At 33.2% G+C, this 18,549-nt stretch overlaps 1 protein-coding gene across 2 annotated transcripts in view; it reads left to right on the plus strand.

The window, feature by feature from the left end:
- The window catches only part of LOC100866886 (disintegrin and metalloproteinase domain-containing protein 10), a 133,718-nt gene extending 124,512 nt beyond the window's left edge, over nucleotides 1-9,206 (plus strand). For both annotated transcript variants that reach the window (XM_086915607.1, XM_086915610.1), the window contains 5 exons: nucleotides 1,554-1,721; nucleotides 3,835-3,962; nucleotides 4,728-4,842; nucleotides 4,985-5,119; nucleotides 7,521-9,206. In XM_086915607.1, the coding sequence (XP_086771733.1) occupies nucleotides 1,554-1,721; nucleotides 3,835-3,962; nucleotides 4,728-4,842; nucleotides 4,985-5,119; nucleotides 7,521-8,144 (1,170 nt within the window). In that variant the 3' untranslated portion in view covers nucleotides 8,145-9,206. The remainder of the gene's footprint in view (nucleotides 1-1,553; nucleotides 1,722-3,834; nucleotides 3,963-4,727; nucleotides 4,843-4,984; nucleotides 5,120-7,520) is intronic.
- Nucleotides 9,207-18,549: the final 9,343 nt, after the last annotated feature.

The following is an 18,549-nucleotide window of genomic DNA, read 5'->3' on the forward strand; positions in this document are numbered from 1 at the left end:
CCTGACTTCGAATTCGATCTGAAATCAAATCCGATGAAAATCAATCAAGAATCTGTTTCTACAATGGACAATGTATAGAGATTCTTGCAATGTTCCGTAATATCGTTCGTAATAGCACTATAATCGGTTTTCAAATATGTGCCTAATGTACCTATTAATCGTTAATTATTTGCCAATTAATTTCGATTTATTTGTTTACCATATATGCTGCAACATCACGTGCCATTGACTGTATAACAAATTACAAGCTTGATCAAGCATTCAAACACGTACGATTTCTCCAAGGATGCATCAAGTTATTGACACGAATATCACATTATCGAGTTTCGATATATATGTTTGCGTAAAATATGAAGAAGTCATGCGAATCATCGACGTGACATCGAGAGCCAGCCTTTTTGTACAACTATCGTAAAAATTTATCGCGTTATAACAGCGGATAGGATGATCGATTACTAAAGTGCCATTGTCCCGGAGATTCGTGTTCACCAATATGCGATCGTGATCCGATACAAATTTCGCTTTTTCCGCGAATTTTCGATTGAAAGCGTGGCGGCGGGGCAATTAAAAAAATTGAAAAAGAAATAAATAACAGTGGGTCCCAATAACCGCGCAAATCAGAATCAGAAACGAAAAAATACCCGAATGTGATGTATGCGTTTGTGGAAATCTTCTCAAAGAAAATGAAAAGAGAGCTGCAGCGGAATAGGAAAATTAAGAATTAAAGAGGAAAACAGTCTTGATATCCCGTTGCCCCAAATTCTCGGCCGCGTACAACAATGTTGCCCATTGTTCTGTCCAGAGAATCGGCCTCGAAAAATCGAGATATTGTTCCCGGCCTCGCACAATGCAGAACGCGTTCCAACTGGACCGCGCCAGATTATCATCGACACGAGCCGCGAAAATAAATTAACGAGCGCTAAAAAAGCGGCCGGGTCGCTTGGCGAATCGCACAAAGCCACGACGACGATTATAGCAATTATAAAAATGGAGACTCCTTTTTTTATACAGCGAGAAAATCTAGAAGAACACTCGTATCCCTCGTCAAAAAAAATTAACCGATGGAAAATCTTGAGAAAGATTTGAGCCGCGATCAATAACAACAGACTATTAATGTAAAAAATAAAATCCATATTAAAAAAAACTCTTCCAAAAAATCGAATCCTGCGATCCAACCATCGGAGTGTGTTTCACGTGTGCATCATTCCGGAGAAGATTTCCAAAGATCCGAAAACCTATATCGCGGACAATATAGACGTTGAAAGCCGATATAAACGTTGAAAGCGTTCTCACAATGGGAGTTCTCCTTTTCAAAGCGGTGCATCCATCGCGCGCGAACACACAGTCGTATTTCTCGACGACCTGGAAAAAAAAAAAAAAAAGAAAGAAAGACAGAAAGAAAGAAAGGGGGGAAAAAAAACGATCGAGGATACGTATACACACGTTCCACACAACTGGACACACGTTTCTTCCGCGTTCTGTTCCATATCCTCCGCCCGCGCCATTATATACAGCCAGCAGTGGCGGTGTCGTTCATCTCGCCGTGTTTCCAGGGCCCTTGCTGCACATCCGGTTGCACCCTGCGCAACGGCGATAAGTGCAGGGACGACAACGGTTGCAGAGACGCGAGCTTTTGCGACGGGCGTAGCCCCCAGTGTCCGCCATCCATCAACAAGCCCAACAAGACCATATGCAACGAGGAATACGTCTGCTACATGGGGGTGAGTTGTACATGTACCGTTCTCTTGTTACACGTCGTTCCTTTCCCATCCGCGTGAATTCGGGACACCTTTGCAACAACAACAACGTGGGGGGGAATGATGTACGAAGCAAAGTTCACGGTCGATCCATCCGTCGAATTATCCTGCGATTTAGGATTTTTACGCGACGAATAATCAGATAAATCGAAGAGTATAAATAATGGTTGATTGTTTGCCAGAGAAAAATCTTTTAATTTCAATTTATTTACAGGTAGATAGGTGTCGAAAATGGTGTATAAACAATTTCGAATTACTTTCGTTTCTCGTTTCGTCGAGTCGCCTGGATTTTTATAAATTTAAAGGGAGGGAAGAAACAGTCGTTGGTAGAAAACAAGAAGAAAATTGAATTGCCTTTTAATCTTCGATTCAAATTCTTCGAACAAATGATGATATCCTCCCCTCGAGAAAGATTAATTCTAGGATCGAGAAATGGTTGCATCAAATATTACAATTTCCTGTTGCGAAACTAGCTGCTCGTCCAGTTACTTATTCATCGAAGTCATTTCCCGGATCCAACAATCAATTACAGTATAATCACGATTGATCATTGGACGACGATGACAACGAGAAGAGAGATATTTATAAAGAAACGCGTGAAAATCGATAACCGACAATGTTACCAGCAAATTTCCAATGATAAACTTCCTCTTCCCCTTTCTTTCGACACCAAGATTTCCATTTAAATTTCCATTTTGCGCGCGACTTTGAGAATAAATCCACAGAGAGAGATTCGAAACGACCAAATGCTCCTGGAGAGTGTGCTGGTTGGCTAGATTGGTTCTCCTTCACGGGGAGAAAAATCCACCGGGGGAAACGATCTCGAAATGTACGCGTGGTATTTTCCTACGCGCTTTGAGCGTGGATTTAAGGCTTTGAGGTTGGCGTGCACACGCGCATCGAAGCAACGAAATATCCTTCGCATTCGTTTGTCGTTCGAAATCTCGAGACGCATTCCTTGCTCGCATCGGGTATCGAGGCCGTGAATACGGATTAGCTTTTGCACCAAATTTCAACCTCGTTTCGAAATTAATCCCACGGGGAAGAATATGATTCTCGAAAATTTTTTCCGCAATTCATTTTACGATTTAACTCTCTTTCGTATTTATTCCTACGTCTACGAGATATAACGTCGTGATATTTCGTGATTTAATTCCTCGTAGAAACAGAATTCCAATGATCGTAAAATTTGAGAATTATTTTCCTTCGCAAAATCCATTTTAATAAAATTACCAATCAAGAGGAGGAAAAATGAGCGTTTCGAGTCGTCGTTCAAGTTTACCTTCTTGTCTGCGATTCGTCGAAACAGCGGACAACGGGCGCAAGGTTATTTCCTCTGGTTCCAGTTCGAGTAGAAACATTGGATTACAGGCAGCCAAGCTGAAAACGCGTTTCAGGCCGCACACGTGCAACAATTCGACAGTACGCATCGGCAGCTACGAATCGATACTCTCCTCCCCCCTCGAAATACTGGCTTTCTAATCTGCAAGTACAATAACGAGGCGAGATGGGACGAGTCAGCTGCCGTTTGCAATTTGCCTCGCCTTGCTTGTGTTTTCGAACGACGCCCGTTCTTACCACCGTGCTGCGTAATGACGCACGTTTTCCAAGAGAAAGCATTTAATTAGACAGTCATCTACGTTCCCACGACTCCTCTGAAAGATCTTTCATTTAATCGTGTTCCGATATCCAATAATTATTCTTCGAGTCGTAATTCAACAATCCTTGCAAGATGTTTCGTTTAAATCATGGAATATTTTCATAATCGTTTGTCGAATTGATGTCAAGATAATCTTATACATTTTCCTTATTATTCTAACAGATACCTAATAGATACTTGGAAATTTCCACAAATACCAATCGATCAGTATCCAAGGAAGTATATAAATAAATATCAATTTTTATTCCAAGAACAACGTTTTCAACGAGAAAGAACCTGATCGATACGTGCATTCCCAATTGCTTGTCTTCCCTCAAAGATCCCTCCCTCCCACTGGGAAATTACCTCCCAGTATTTAGAGGTTTATTCCATATAGCAGTAGGCCGACACTTTATCGGTGTGTCGCATTGCTTGCAGGAATGTACCGGCAGCATTTGCCTGGCTTACGGATTGGAATCCTGTCAGTGCATCGCGGGACCCGACGATCCCCCGACCAAAAGCTGCGAACTCTGCTGCAAATTGCCAGGAGAGGATCAACCGTGCCTGTGAGAGACGATCGCCTCCACGATACGCGCGAATGTTCCACTCGTTTCAATTAGTTCCTCCTCCCGAGCAACTTTTACCGGAAATGAATAATCCTGCTTGAGGAGATTTGGCAACCGCCGCCATTTATCGATCGATCAAACGGGTCAACAACCCTTTGAGCGCTGAATCATTTTTTGATCTGTGAGAAAAACAGTTCGCCTTTACCCTCCCTCCTCGGATGGAAAGTTCGCTCGAACCATTGACACTCGTGCGAATTTGTGTATCCGAGGCGAAAACAATATTCCATTTCGTAATGAAGATCCACACTCGAAGATTATTTTTGGATTATTCTTTCTTTCGCAATTATTAAAAAATGAAGCACAGCGGCAAAAGATTTCCACCACGTGATTTGTCCAATTGCAATCAATTCTAAAATTTAAAATTTCTTCTTTCGCTTCATCTGATAAAAAAAAAAATCTTTCCATATCAAGGATTATATATAAAATATCTATTATAATATTTATCTTGCTCCTCTTAACAAAAAAATTTCCTCGCTTTTATCCTTATCGCAAATATTCTTCTTCTATTCTAAAACGCTCAAAGGGTTAACGCGATCAATTCTTTTGCCTCGAATTTTCAACTTCCGAATCTTTTTTCCGCATTCGCGCGGATCCGTATTTCGTTCTTACCTCGAGAAGTAAAAAACCTCGAGAAACTCGAGGGGAAACGAATTGTTAGCAAGCATCGAGCAAACGGGCATTCAGAGTACCGTCGTCTCTTTGCAGATCATCGTTCGCATGGAATTCAGCGCCTTACGATATTCCTGACATGCTGTCGAAGCCAGGCACGCCATGCAACGATTACAATGGCTATTGCGACGTCTTCCAAAGATGTCGAGAGGTAATAACACCAGCCCCTCCTCTCCCACGTTTTTCATCTCGCGTCATCCCCTCGTTTCCTCCATTTATATCGATATTTTATCGATCTTAATCACCGTTTCGTCGGTGAACATTTTTAATTGGACAAATTTTAAATTTCGAAGGTGGATCCCAGTGGACCGCTGGCAACTTTGAGAAGGCTACTTTTGTCGGATGCCAGCCTAGCGAACTTCCAACGTTGGATGATCGATCGGTGGTACATTGTTGCGGCAATTATTCTCGTCTTGCTGTTGATCTTGGTAAGTTTCGATCTCAATTTATTTTTTTATTTCGAGCGACAAAAGTCGAGGAGAGTCGAGGAGAGTAAAATTAATATCGAAGACGTTACAACGGCGGGGTGAATTTTAAGATGACATTTCGGATTCCGGATAATCGAGGAAAAAGTTGATGCGTAAAAATAAATCGCTGACGTTCGTTTAATTTTTATCGTCACGAAGATTTGGTGCAAAATTTTTTTTTTTTTTTGGTAATAATAGAAACAAAAACGCGTAAATTTGATTCCAGTATTAATTATTTAAACTACGAAATGTAGGGTAACTCCGTTGGTCTGTTATAATTTTGATCGAAACGAGTTTGATATAAAGATAATAAAGATCTTCGATTAAAAAATTTGAACCGATTGAAAGAGAGAATTTTTTTTTTTTCAAAATAATCCACCGTTTTATTCGATCAATTTTTTTTTTTTTTATCTCTTTCAACATTTATAAATTCGGATAAATTCTTTCCAAAAGGTATTTCTTAACAACTTGTATTTTTAACTAGTTAAAAATATACGTATATATCTCGACGGGATGTAGCGGTATGTTCAGCACTGCGAAAGTACCGTTGACGTATCGAATACCGACGCAAATCCAATTACTCGTCCTGTCAATTAAAATTTGTACATATGCATAAAAAAAAAAAAACACGGCAACAGTTGCGCGTTCTCGTTCCAATGGAAAATATGTTGGGAGCATCACGCGGGGAAATACGATTCAATTACATCGATGTTTTTGTTCTGTAAACCCGTAAAAGCGCACAGATATTTCTATGGCAAATAATAATCAGTTCGTTTAATTTCGATCCACGCACGAGTGTTCATTATTGAAAAAAAAAAAAAAAAAACAAAAAGAAAGAAAGAAAAAAAAATTGCACGGTAAACATTAAAATTTACTGAAATATATTATTAACGGATACGCTCGATCGAGAGATACGATTCTCAATTTGTTCATTTTTAATTTGTTCGAAAAAAAATAATAATAATTTTAATTCCTGTTCGAATTTCATGTGAACACACAAGGACCGATATAATATATATATATATTTGACGATTGAAAATGACTCGTTTTTCGGAAACTATTCAACAAAGAAAAAATTAAATTTTGTTCGATCGAATTAAATATAAATTGAAAATATTTATATCCGCTTTTTAGTAACAATTTTTTTTTCTTCAAATCACGTATTATGTGACGTGAATACGTACGTAATATATAAATAAACGTACTTTAAATGGAGAAAGTTCACTCAAGTAGGTAGAAAATAATCCCAGCTTAAGTTTGGTCTCAAACTTTCCATTACTTGCCGACAAAAGGATTTATACAAGACACGTTTCTTCGTCGTCCATCAGTTCAGATAAAACGAAGCTAAGAAGAAATCCAGATGAAACAGTTGAAATACACTAATTTTACATACTTAATGACACGATTCTAAAAATAAGAAAACACTCTCTAACCGGTTAAAAAAAAAGTTGTGCATACTTAAAATTTAGCATTCTACTAATTAATACTATCACCGAGATTGGATCGTTACATTACACTCTGCTCAAAGATCGTTTTGGAATTGCAATTCGAAGATCGACCACACACGAATATGTATAATATTACACTCATTTCTGCACTTAAAATACATCGACCCGATCAACACCTGATTAATGGATCCTAGTTTCCCCCTTTTCTAATTTTACTCCACCATTATCCTATAAATAGAAATGAAACGTACCACACGACATTAACGAACGATTAAGGAAGGTATCGAGTGAAATACATCGTAAATTCAATTCTACGCAAGTTGGCCAACTTCCGGGCCACGACGGCCCGCCAAAGCGGGCGGAAATTCATCCGGAGATAGGTTTAAAGTAGCGGCGGTAAAGCACGAAACCGCCACGAATTATATTATAAACCATATCCCGTTGGGAGCTTCCCGTATAATGCGACCGCAAACTTTTTCCCCGCAAACGAATACTCTGCCAACCTCTGTCTCCTCCCTCATCTTTCCATCTGTCTGCCTCGAATATCGTTTCTCAACTTTATCGTGTCGTACATAATTGACGGCTCCTCGCTTCGAAATCAATCTTAAACTTAATACTTTAAACGCAATTACGCTTGGAGAGATGAGTTTTAACAGAAATAGATATCTCCTTCGCTCCTATTTTAATCCGTGACTCTTCATCGTCCCTTCTTCTTCGATTGAAAACGAAAATTGTGAAACTTGATCTTTAACAACCTAAAAATATATAAAATCTCCGCCAACAATCTTCATATCTAATCAATCTTCCAAAAATATCCCGCCCGACGTATCAACACTTCTTTCCTCCTGGATCCAATTAAACCGTGAAACGAGCATCTTGGATCATTCGCACTAAAAACCGCATTGTTTCCGCAGGCGTTCCTGGCGTGTTTCCTGGCGAAACGGCGGGACAACCGTCGTGCAACGAGGAGTGGAGGAGGCGAGGCGAGAAACACGAGAAGCGAGGAGCGCTCGTCCGTGCGGAAGATACAATCTATGGACATTTCGTGGTTGAAAAGGAGGATCGTCGAGGCGATGAAGAGCGTCGCGTCTCCGCGATGGAAGAGGGACGGCACGTTCCTCGCAAGGATTTCTCGACTGGTGGCCAGAGATTCGGCGGCGGCCACCTCCGCCGAGGGGGAGCAGTGCTCGACCGAGGTGGAGAAGTTGTGCAAGGGTGGCGGTGATAAAACGGGGGAGGAGGCCGGTAAAGAGGAGGAGATGGACGTTTGGAGGCGAGTTCGCTCGTTGTTGGCGGGGAGTCGAGGAAGAAAATCGGGCGAGAACGGTGAATCGGTGAACCGTGGCCCCGGTTGGAGGAAAAGCGTCCAAGTGGAGAGGCTGTGCACCGGTTCTAAGGTGATCGTGAAGTCTTGCAGGAGAGGCGACAGATGCCAAACCGAGCCTCTCGTGATACCTGACACCCCGGATACCCCTTGCGAGGTGTCAGAGATAAGATGTCAAACGTCGGATTTGACCGTGTTGCTCTCCGATAGTTAGTTTCGAAGAAGTTTCGTGAATAACGTGAATCGGTGAATACTTGCAAGTTCCTTCGTTGTACTTTTTGCTTGGGGAAAATATCGTTCGAACAAGTGACGATGAACGATGAAAATTTTATTCGTCGTGTTCGATTAATTATATTCGACAATTGTTTGTTAATTGTTGAGATTAAGAGGATACGGAGGCAATGAATTTATTTAATTTCAGGGATTTTTTTATTGTAAATAAAATTCTCAATATCTGAACATTTCTCATCTTTGACGCGAACGTCTCTCGAGAGAGATAATGCTGCTCTTTCTTTTGAATCTTCTGTTAAATTCAACGTATTGATTAAATTTCGATGCAGCCATGTATTATTCATTTATTATTTGTCCAAACAACGATGTTAAATATTTAATTACGTTAAATATTAATTATGTCAAATATTAGTTTATATTTAATATTTCATTTCGTTAATTTATGTATTGTCATTTAATATTTCATATTTTTCTGTTGATTTATATATCGTTATATATATATATATCATTCATTTCATAATATAAATTTCATTATTGTATCACTTGAAAAACGAAATCCATCCAATTTATTTTTACTTTTCTTCGAAATAATTTTTCCAACGCTTCACGCAAATGTATCTTTGTCTTTTCGTAATATTCTTTTCAACTTCGATTGACGTTACGCGTTCAATATTCCTATACGAGCAATTTTCTGTCATCAGATATACGCGTTTCAACTTTGTTTCAAAAAGACAATACTTTTATGATCAAAGATATCCTTAAAGTTGCGAAAGATATCATTTTTGTGAAACTTTTGGTATGTAAATATTGTACAGAATCTTATACCGCTGTCATTGTAGACTACATTTTAGAGTAAGATATGCGACAACAGGTTTGCGAAATCGAATGAATTCTTGTAATTCATTTTAAACAGCTCTTCACCTAGAAGCGGACCAAAGATAGATGGAAAATCATCCAACGCTGAACTTCGTAGACTCGTGTATATAAACTGACCGATTGTTATTGTATAATAAATCGTATGTTATCATTCATTATTAACCCGCAATCAATCCATCTAATGTACACCTACCATTTCTCAACTATACGGGGTAAGTCATTTAATTTTATTCTCCGAAATATTTCTATTTCTCGTCAAAATTTTGTACAGTGTATTAATTTGGGATATTTTTGAAAAATGACAAAGCAAACAGAACAGAAGTTGATAAAATATGCAATTATAAAATTAGTACTTTACACGGATAATAAATATTCGCTCGAATAGTCTTCATTGAGACTTTTAACCAATAAGTTAGGCAAAGAAGATGATAAAAATTAATCGAATAATGAAAATTATCAAAAATTTTATAAACAAAGAGGGCAAATAATGCGAGAAATGATAAAAATTGGAATATCAACGCCATCTCTAGAGTGTTGTTTAAAATAGATACAGACAAGGGGGGCAAATAATAGGAGAAAGATAGAAATAGAAGAATTGACTACTAGCACCACCTGAGACTTAAAGATATATATATACATGTAGAGACAAATAAGTAGATAAAACAGACTTGTAATCGAAACTCAATCCATAAAGAAGATATGAAACAGGCATAGGATTTATATAACATTCTCGAAAAAAAAAAAAATGTTTCGATTTACTAACAGCTAAATGCTTATTGTGAACAAGTTATAACGTCATAATTTTTAAAAAAATTAAGATGTTATCAATAGTCGAATAAAACTTAGTAATTAAAAAAATAATCGCGCTCGCAGCCAATTAGCTCATATTATTTGCTATAAAATTTATAATTGTATCATTGATACGATTATGAATTGAATAGTAAATAATAATGATTTCCCAGGTCTCACCGGCTTGGAGGTTGCTGCGAATTGGAGACCCACCCTAACCACGACGTCCCATCCACCCTCCTTTTGCGCAAAAATTTATTTCAAACGAATCTTCCTTTTAGTGTACGTTTCCAAAACATTCCAAATTTGGATCGTTTTGCAATCAAACAACAAAAGGAATTCTAAGGAAAACCGACGCGATAAGCTAAAGCTGAAAGTAAAATTAAAATTATATCTTAATCTAACGTATACAACTCTATATGAAACACATATATGTTTCGTATGTACATCAACATTTTATATACTCATTGCCATGAAAATACAAAATATTGATAATTTAAAACGAGCTTTTAAATCAAAAAGAGAACAAAAAGTAAATATATTTCACACAGAGTTATATTTATTTTATTGACTACCACCAGTTTTAATACCACCACTAATATTATTACCATTAATTATGCATGCAGTTACAAAATCTACTTCAAGCAGTTTTTCTACGGCAGCAATTCTACAAGCCAACTACTTATAATATAATATAATTATAATATAACAATTTCATGAATTATTGATTAATTAAATATCTTTAAAGATATGTTAATTCCAAATGTAATTAACAACAATTCTTAAGGATAATCCAAAATACTTAACATAAATCTACAATTATTTTCTCAAATAATACAAAAGATACAAGAAAAATACAAAGACTTATTTACGGATAACCGAATTTATTTACAAAAAAATTTCAATAAAATCGAAGGAATTATATAAAAAACAAATATCTCTCGTTTGATTCCATATTCACTTCACACTCATTCTACACACATTCCACACTGATTCCATTAATTTCTGATACAAAGAATTAGTAAAAATTCTAAGAAATGTAAGTTACTACAATAACTTTTTATATAATTCATTTTATATATTATGTAGAAACTTATATTTGTTGAAATTTTTATTAATCTTTTGTGATCTTATTATTACTTATTAGTACTTATTACTATCTATATATTTTTATATAGTACTTATTACTACCTATATTGTAGTCTTATCTTAATTTTAATATCTAATATACAAGTACAATAAATATACAAATAAATTTATTTTTCGATTATAACATCTCAACTTATATTTGTTTTTTTTTTTAATGCCTTCCTTAATTGCTCAAAGTGCCTATGAACTACTTATCTACCTTTATAAAAACCTAAGATTTGTTTAAGAAACCCCTTCTACAAAAAGATATCGATATCATTAAGGAAAGGGAAGAGGAAAGGGAAAAGGGATATTAAATGAAGTATGCATCTTTTTTGACTCATGGTCCCAATAGTCTCTGAAATAAATTAAACTCATGCAAACAATTAATAAAATTCTATAAGGTACAAGGTATAATATATATTAACTGATGATAAACCGAAATAACATATTTTCTTGAAATATATAATTGATGCTTCTTGACCGTTAATATACCTGAAACAAACTCATTTAGAGAATTAGTATAATAATAAAAAAAAAAACAAAGATAAGCAAATGATCTGCAATAAAATAAGTTTTATATATGAACATTCACCATCACTGATGCGAAAAATTTAATAGAAAAAATTGAATTATAAAAATATTCATTATCAGCGATAAAAATAAATATATATCATGGAAATATTTTCTGTAACAAATGTAGGAAGTGATAAGGGGTGCTGAAAAAGAAAAGAATCTAGTAGCCAGAAGAGCTACTAAAATAAAAATATCTTCCACTCGATATGAACCCGAGCAAAAAACCGCGAGTGGAATAATCATTTTGTATCGCAACACTAATAAACTAAAATTCTTTTCAAAAATCAAACGCGATGAGTGCTTTAATATATTTGCAACATTACTTAATTTATAAATGATAAAAAAAAACATAAAAAAACAACATATTCGCGAAAATCAATTATTTACGCAACATTACTCTATGCACTCAAATTTAAATAACGCAACACTAATGACGAAGAATCCAGTGCAGTCTCCTTAATGACTGCTGTCGTACAATCACCCTTGTAGCTTCTTAAGGTGATTCCGGAACAGGAACATAAGCATTTCCACAATCTTAGTGGAAGAAATTTGGGCATTCAATTTTCGCAACACTACTTGAAAAAACGCGATTATTTATCAACGCAACACTAATTTTGAATGTTTGAAAAATTCAGTACAATCATTACTTCTGTATAATTAAAAAGTTATTATCATTTAAAAATAAAGAATTTAATGACAAGTGATATAAAATATAATATTATTTTACGAGAAACTAATAATTTATAAAGAAAAAAATCGCGAAATATTATAATTCGCAACACTAATAAAAAACGCGAATCTCATTTAACGCAACACTAATGCAAACGCGAAATATAAAACGCAACTCTAATTCAACCCGTTATTAATTAACAAAATCGCAACACTAATGCAAACGCGAATCTCATTTAACGCAACACTAATGCAAACGCGAATGTTAAAACGCAACTCTAATACAACCCGTTATTAATCAATCGCAACACTAATAAAAAATCGCGATGCCCATGATGACTGGATCTGGATGATGGGCCGGCATGCAAATCGGCCAGACAACACAACAACAATTACTACGTATGCTAAAACGAGCACAATGACAAAATAGTAACAATGACTTCCCATTCTTTGGACCGAAAACCCAAGACCCAAAAGATGAGAAGCCATTCGTTGCAGCCCTCTTCGCGACAGTTTGTCGAGGCCTCTTCGGTCTTCCTCCTTCGGGCGCAATGCCCGCTGAAACTTAAATCTAGGCTCGAGATTCACTGATCGCAAATCGAAGAAAAAAAAAGAAAAAAATAGGCTAAATCGCGGAAGCTAAGTGCACGTGGACGACTAACCATCATAATGATCGTCGATCGTACACATGCAGAATCTCGAGCGCAACGTTCGTTTCGAATTTAACTCGCGACCACGACCGCGGGAATTCGAAAAATCGATGAATAAAGCTAAATACCAATGGCATGCTCCATTCGTATTTCCAGCTTCATTCTCGACTTTTCAAATTATATTTCCTGAAACAAGTTGTCACGCGAAAACGCGCCTACCCGACCAGAGACTGTGACAACTTGCCCGGCCCTACCTACTTATAATTAACAGGCATACCAGAAGTATACTACCTATCCTACCTAGCCCTATATTTAAAAAATGGCAAAACAGGCATACCAACACATTCATTCACGATTCTCACGCATAACACTCGGGCGCAAAAGCCTACACTAGGGAAAGCGTCCCGGGACGCCTCCGACACCCGAGCTTGGCATACTACTTGCACACTCTAACTTTACGTACCATTTTCCTGAAATCGATTGACGATGGCTAGCGATCATTGCGTAAAAACATATCTCAATTTTAATTAAATTAATCAATGAAATGCTCTTTTTAAGAAAATTAAATTATCATTATTGTAATTTGAAAATAACAATTATAAATTGTTGTTGAAAATTATAAGGAGATTAATCGTGAATATTTCAAATTATAATATTCAAGTTATAATATATCTGTATGGAATGATATACGAAACGACGCAATTCCACAACCTAAGCACACACACGCAATGTAGAAAATACGTCGGGCACGATACAACTAACGCATCGTCAATCGCTAAAAAATTTTTATTAGCTTATAAACTAAAATCATCATACCCATTGCCTCTCTCTCACTCAAGTAGCACTTGGGCACGTGAGTGAGATCCTGGCAATAGACATGGAAAGGGTTAAACCTGAAAATCCTGAGCTAAAAAAAAGTATTAGTGCAAATCTAACGGACTAAAATTATATTATCTTATTTCAATTTTTGATAAATCATTTACTTTTATTTAAATTTAATGAATTATTGAATTATCAGTTTTAATTAAAAAGGAAAAATACAAACAATAAAAAAGATGTTTATTTGTGATAATTAATGGAAAAAAATAATTTACTCGAAGTGAAATAATAATTAAAACAACCTCAGGTGATCTCCTCATCAAAGCATGTTCGAAAATAAAAAATCAATGTGCAAAACTTTTTGCTCTGATTCAGAAATCTACCTGTCGCGAAATATCTTCTTGCATATATTTCATACATATATATATACACATGTTTTTTTCTTTTAACGAAGAAAATAAAATATTTTTATATTTCAAATCATATCTAGTTTATAACATATCAAATTTAGTCTTATTAGTTAATTAATTAAATCTCACGATAAAAAGTAAAATTGAAAATTGTTTACTATTACACTAATGATAACATGAATTTTATATTTAATGTATATATAATGTGTAATCGATATTTTTATTCAAAAAACGAAGTCGGAGGACATCCGACTTCTTCACTCCATGAGATTTAATTAAAATCAATTCACTATTTCATATTTATTCGAATAACCCTTTTTATTCATAAATGCTCCATTCATATAGTTATTTAACCTTCATTTTACAGATGATTATAGAAGCATTTTTCATCTATAAACGACCAAACTAATTATTTGTATTCATATTAATGATATATAAAAAATAACTAGATATATTAATCAATATCATCTTAAAAAACGCGTGGTGCAAGAAGATCTATCCTGATCTAATAAATAAAACAAAAAAAATGTTACTATTCACGGGTATGATAAATACCCGCGGTCACTGTGCTCGTGCAAAAATCTACGTATACAACCAATCACCCGTGTCGATTAAGACCTTTCGTCCTACGACATGATTGAGTGACCGGAGGAACATAAATGCATGCGACTCACCAATAGATGCGAAGAATCTGGCCCAAGATGTCATGCTAAAGCAGTAATCACGAGGAAACTGTAACAAAACATGAGACATTATAATTAATATTATAATATAAAATGTAATTCTTATATTTTATATTTAAAAAAGTTGAAATGGAAAATATAATAATTACCTCTTCGCGTGATGGATGACTGCCCTATTTCTTCAAAAAGCACTGACTCTACCCTGTACCGAAAACGAATATTTAAAGAAATAAAATAAAAAATAAAAAAACTACCATCGCGTCGATTTTAAACATAGGCGACGAGCAAACACTGACTCTAATTTCGCGAATAATTATAATAATTTAGTTGAAGTTATTGTGCACTAAAATATTAGAGAAACTATTACGGAACAAACACTGATTCTACAGATCGCATTGCACGCGATCACAAATATCTTTTAAAATTGAAGTCCAACAGAAATTTTCACTGGCATCGAAATCAGGTACCTTTAACAAAATGTAAAATATTATATGTTATTATTTTTTAACAATACAATATTGATGATATAAAAACATTGAAATAATAAAAGAAGAGTCGATTATTAAACTTCAAATTTTAACATGAATAAATATCGAATTTTTAAACAAATTGTATATAACATAAAAGACAACCGCGAACGAATATTAAGAAAAAAAAAAAATAAAAATAAAAAACTATTAACGCGGTCGTCTTATTTACAATCGGCGAACAAACACTGACTCTAATTTCCCGATTATAATTAATAAATTAAATTAGAGCTCAAAAATTGTACTCTAAAATATTAAAAAACTGTTACGGAACAAACACTGAATCTATTGATCGCATTGCGCACGATCATAAAAATTGTCTGAAAATAAAGATGCATTAATAATCGGGTAGGTTATATGGAGAAAGAAACAAAATATTTTTCTCCTTCTTTCTGTCAACATTTGTTTCAGAAAAAATTACTATTTTTACTATGGAATGATTACTAACAATTTTTCATAATTAAAATTTTATGAATAAAAGAATTTCATATACAAGAACAAAGAATATATGCTATTAATTTAAAACTATATTTATGGTGAATGTTCATCATAATATATACATTATAATATACCTTGAAAGTATAGAATATATCATAAAAAACGATCGAATAAAAATAAAATAAATACATACAATACGAAAATGAAATATCGAACTTCTTCAAAGATAACGATGGCGTCCATATTGGAATTTTTCCCGCCTTTCAAGACCAGTAATCGGGTAATTATCTGTAGAAAAGAAAATAAGAAATTTCAAATATGTATATATATATAAATAGAATAAAATAAAATTAATCGATCACACGTTAAAATAAAACAATAATCGAGCACAAATTCCATGAAAAAGGCATACGTATGAATTAACAAAAATTTTAACCGTCAATTGAATAGATAAAGAATAACGAACAATTTATTCCTCGAAAAATTGCAATTATAGAAATAAATTATTACATACGAAAAAGAATAGGTTTTTTTATCCAATAATAATGCACGAATTATAAATAATATACACTTATAAAAGAAATTTTGCACGTATTATGTAACGAAAATATCGCACACGTCAAGGAGCAATGGAGTTTCTAATGACTACCGGATATATCGATAATACAGTGACGCATCATGTCACTATTTCGATTATCGAATTAGTAAAGTGAGGAAGGGGGTGGGCGTGCGCGGGAATTTGGCAAATTGAAACCTGTGGAAACTTGTCGAAACGTGTCGAGTGTGACAAAAAAATACTCAAATTTTTGCGATATTAAAACAAATAATGAACCTCGAGCATTGAACAAAAAAAAATGTACTTAAACATTATAGAGAGATGCGTTTAGAAATGAAATACAATACAAAATACGTATCATTGATATGATACGTATTATACGAAAATAATAAAATAAAATTGACTTTACATATTTATTTTAATATGGATAAAAAGATTATCAAAAATTATTTTAAATAAACTAATTTTAATTTATTTTAATGAATTTATTCGTTCAACGATATATTTATATCAATATCGTGAATTATAAATCGTCGTAATATATTCATATTGTTAACCATTTTTCCTTCCAAGCTATCGCGACAATCGAACGAATATATGTCTCAAAATAGCAAAAAAACAAATAAAACGAATATATAAAAGAACTATATTAAGATGACGCAACAAGTGAACACGAATGGCGATTCAACGAAAGCACGAAATACCGGTAATCTCGACGGAAAAAAACACAAAGAAATGCAAAATACTAATTAATTTCGACATTCCAATAATAAATAAATTATTAAGTTAGCGAAAATGATAATAATTGATGAATTTGATGATAAAATATGATCAAAATTACTTACTGCGTAGTAGAATTTTCGAAGCTGGTTTCGATAACACGTCCTCCCACGATGACTTTCCACAGTAGACTGACGCCACCCGCCAAAATTTTCTTACCGGCTCTCTGATTGGTTGATGTACTTTTGTCAATTCGATAATCGAAATCGTACATTAAATTGTATAATATATTTTATTTATTCTAATTAATAATATTAAAAATAAATATTAATTTATTTATGTATTATTAAATTTTAATTTATCTTTTATTTATTTCATTCATATATTTATAGTCTCTTTATTAATTTATTTATTTGTTAATTTATATATCGATTATCGATTTATCGAATTTATTTATTGAATTATTTATTTTTTTAATGAATTATTTTTAGATTTTTTTTATCAATTTCTTTAAATTATTCATTTACATACATAAAATTATTTATTTATTAATTTATTATTTTGTATATAATTATTTATAAATTTATTTTTGCATAATATAATTATTATATTATTTATTATTTATTATATTATAATTAATATATTATTTACATGCTTATTTGTCCATTTGTTCATAGATATTTTATAGATTTTTTGTTCTATTCATTCAATTTATACATGAATTTATTTAGTTATATATTTATTTGATTATTTCTATAATTATTTATTCATTTCTATTATTTACATATCAAGAACTTATTTCTAGATTTTATTATTATATCCATGTAGACATTTCATTTATTTATTTATTTATTTATTTATTTACTTCTTCAAATATTTTACTAATTTATTCATTCTTTTATTTAATAATTTATCAATTTATCTATTGACATTTTAATAGACTTTTTTATTTTATGCTTTTATGTATGCATTTTTGTATTTATTTATTTATTTATTTTATGATTTATTTTTGAACTTTTTTATTTTATTTACATATTTATTTATATATCATATTAGTTATTTTTACATTTATACACATCTTCTTTAATTTGTTCATCAATATAATTTTTTATATATTTATTCATTTATTTGATTACTGAATTAATTATAAACTTTTTTTTTTTGCTATTCTATTTATGAAAACATTAATTTATTTATTTATTAACATCTTAGTGTATTTTTCTTTTTTTTTAGAAAATGTATTTAATAACTTGTTTGTCTTATTGTAATCCTTTTTATTTTGATTATTTATATATTCATCAGATTATATCTTTATTTACTTCTTTGTTTCTTTACTTATTTATTTCTTTAATTCTGTTAACTATTATTTGATGTATTTATTCTAATAATTTTACTAAAATAACTAAGAAAAAGCTAAAAAAACTATGAAAAAGTAACAAACTATTTTGTTTTCATTATATTTGTACTAAATTATTTATTTCTTTATTCATGTACTTTTTTATCACATATCAAGAACTTATTTCTAGATTTCATTATTATATCCATGT

Source organism: Apis florea, unplaced genomic scaffold (genome assembly GCF_048593485.1).
Source record: "Apis florea isolate Af1SG1 unplaced genomic scaffold, ASM4859348v1 contig_2153_pilon, whole genome shotgun sequence".
Lineage (NCBI taxonomy): Eukaryota > Metazoa > Arthropoda > Insecta > Hymenoptera > Apidae > Apis > Apis florea.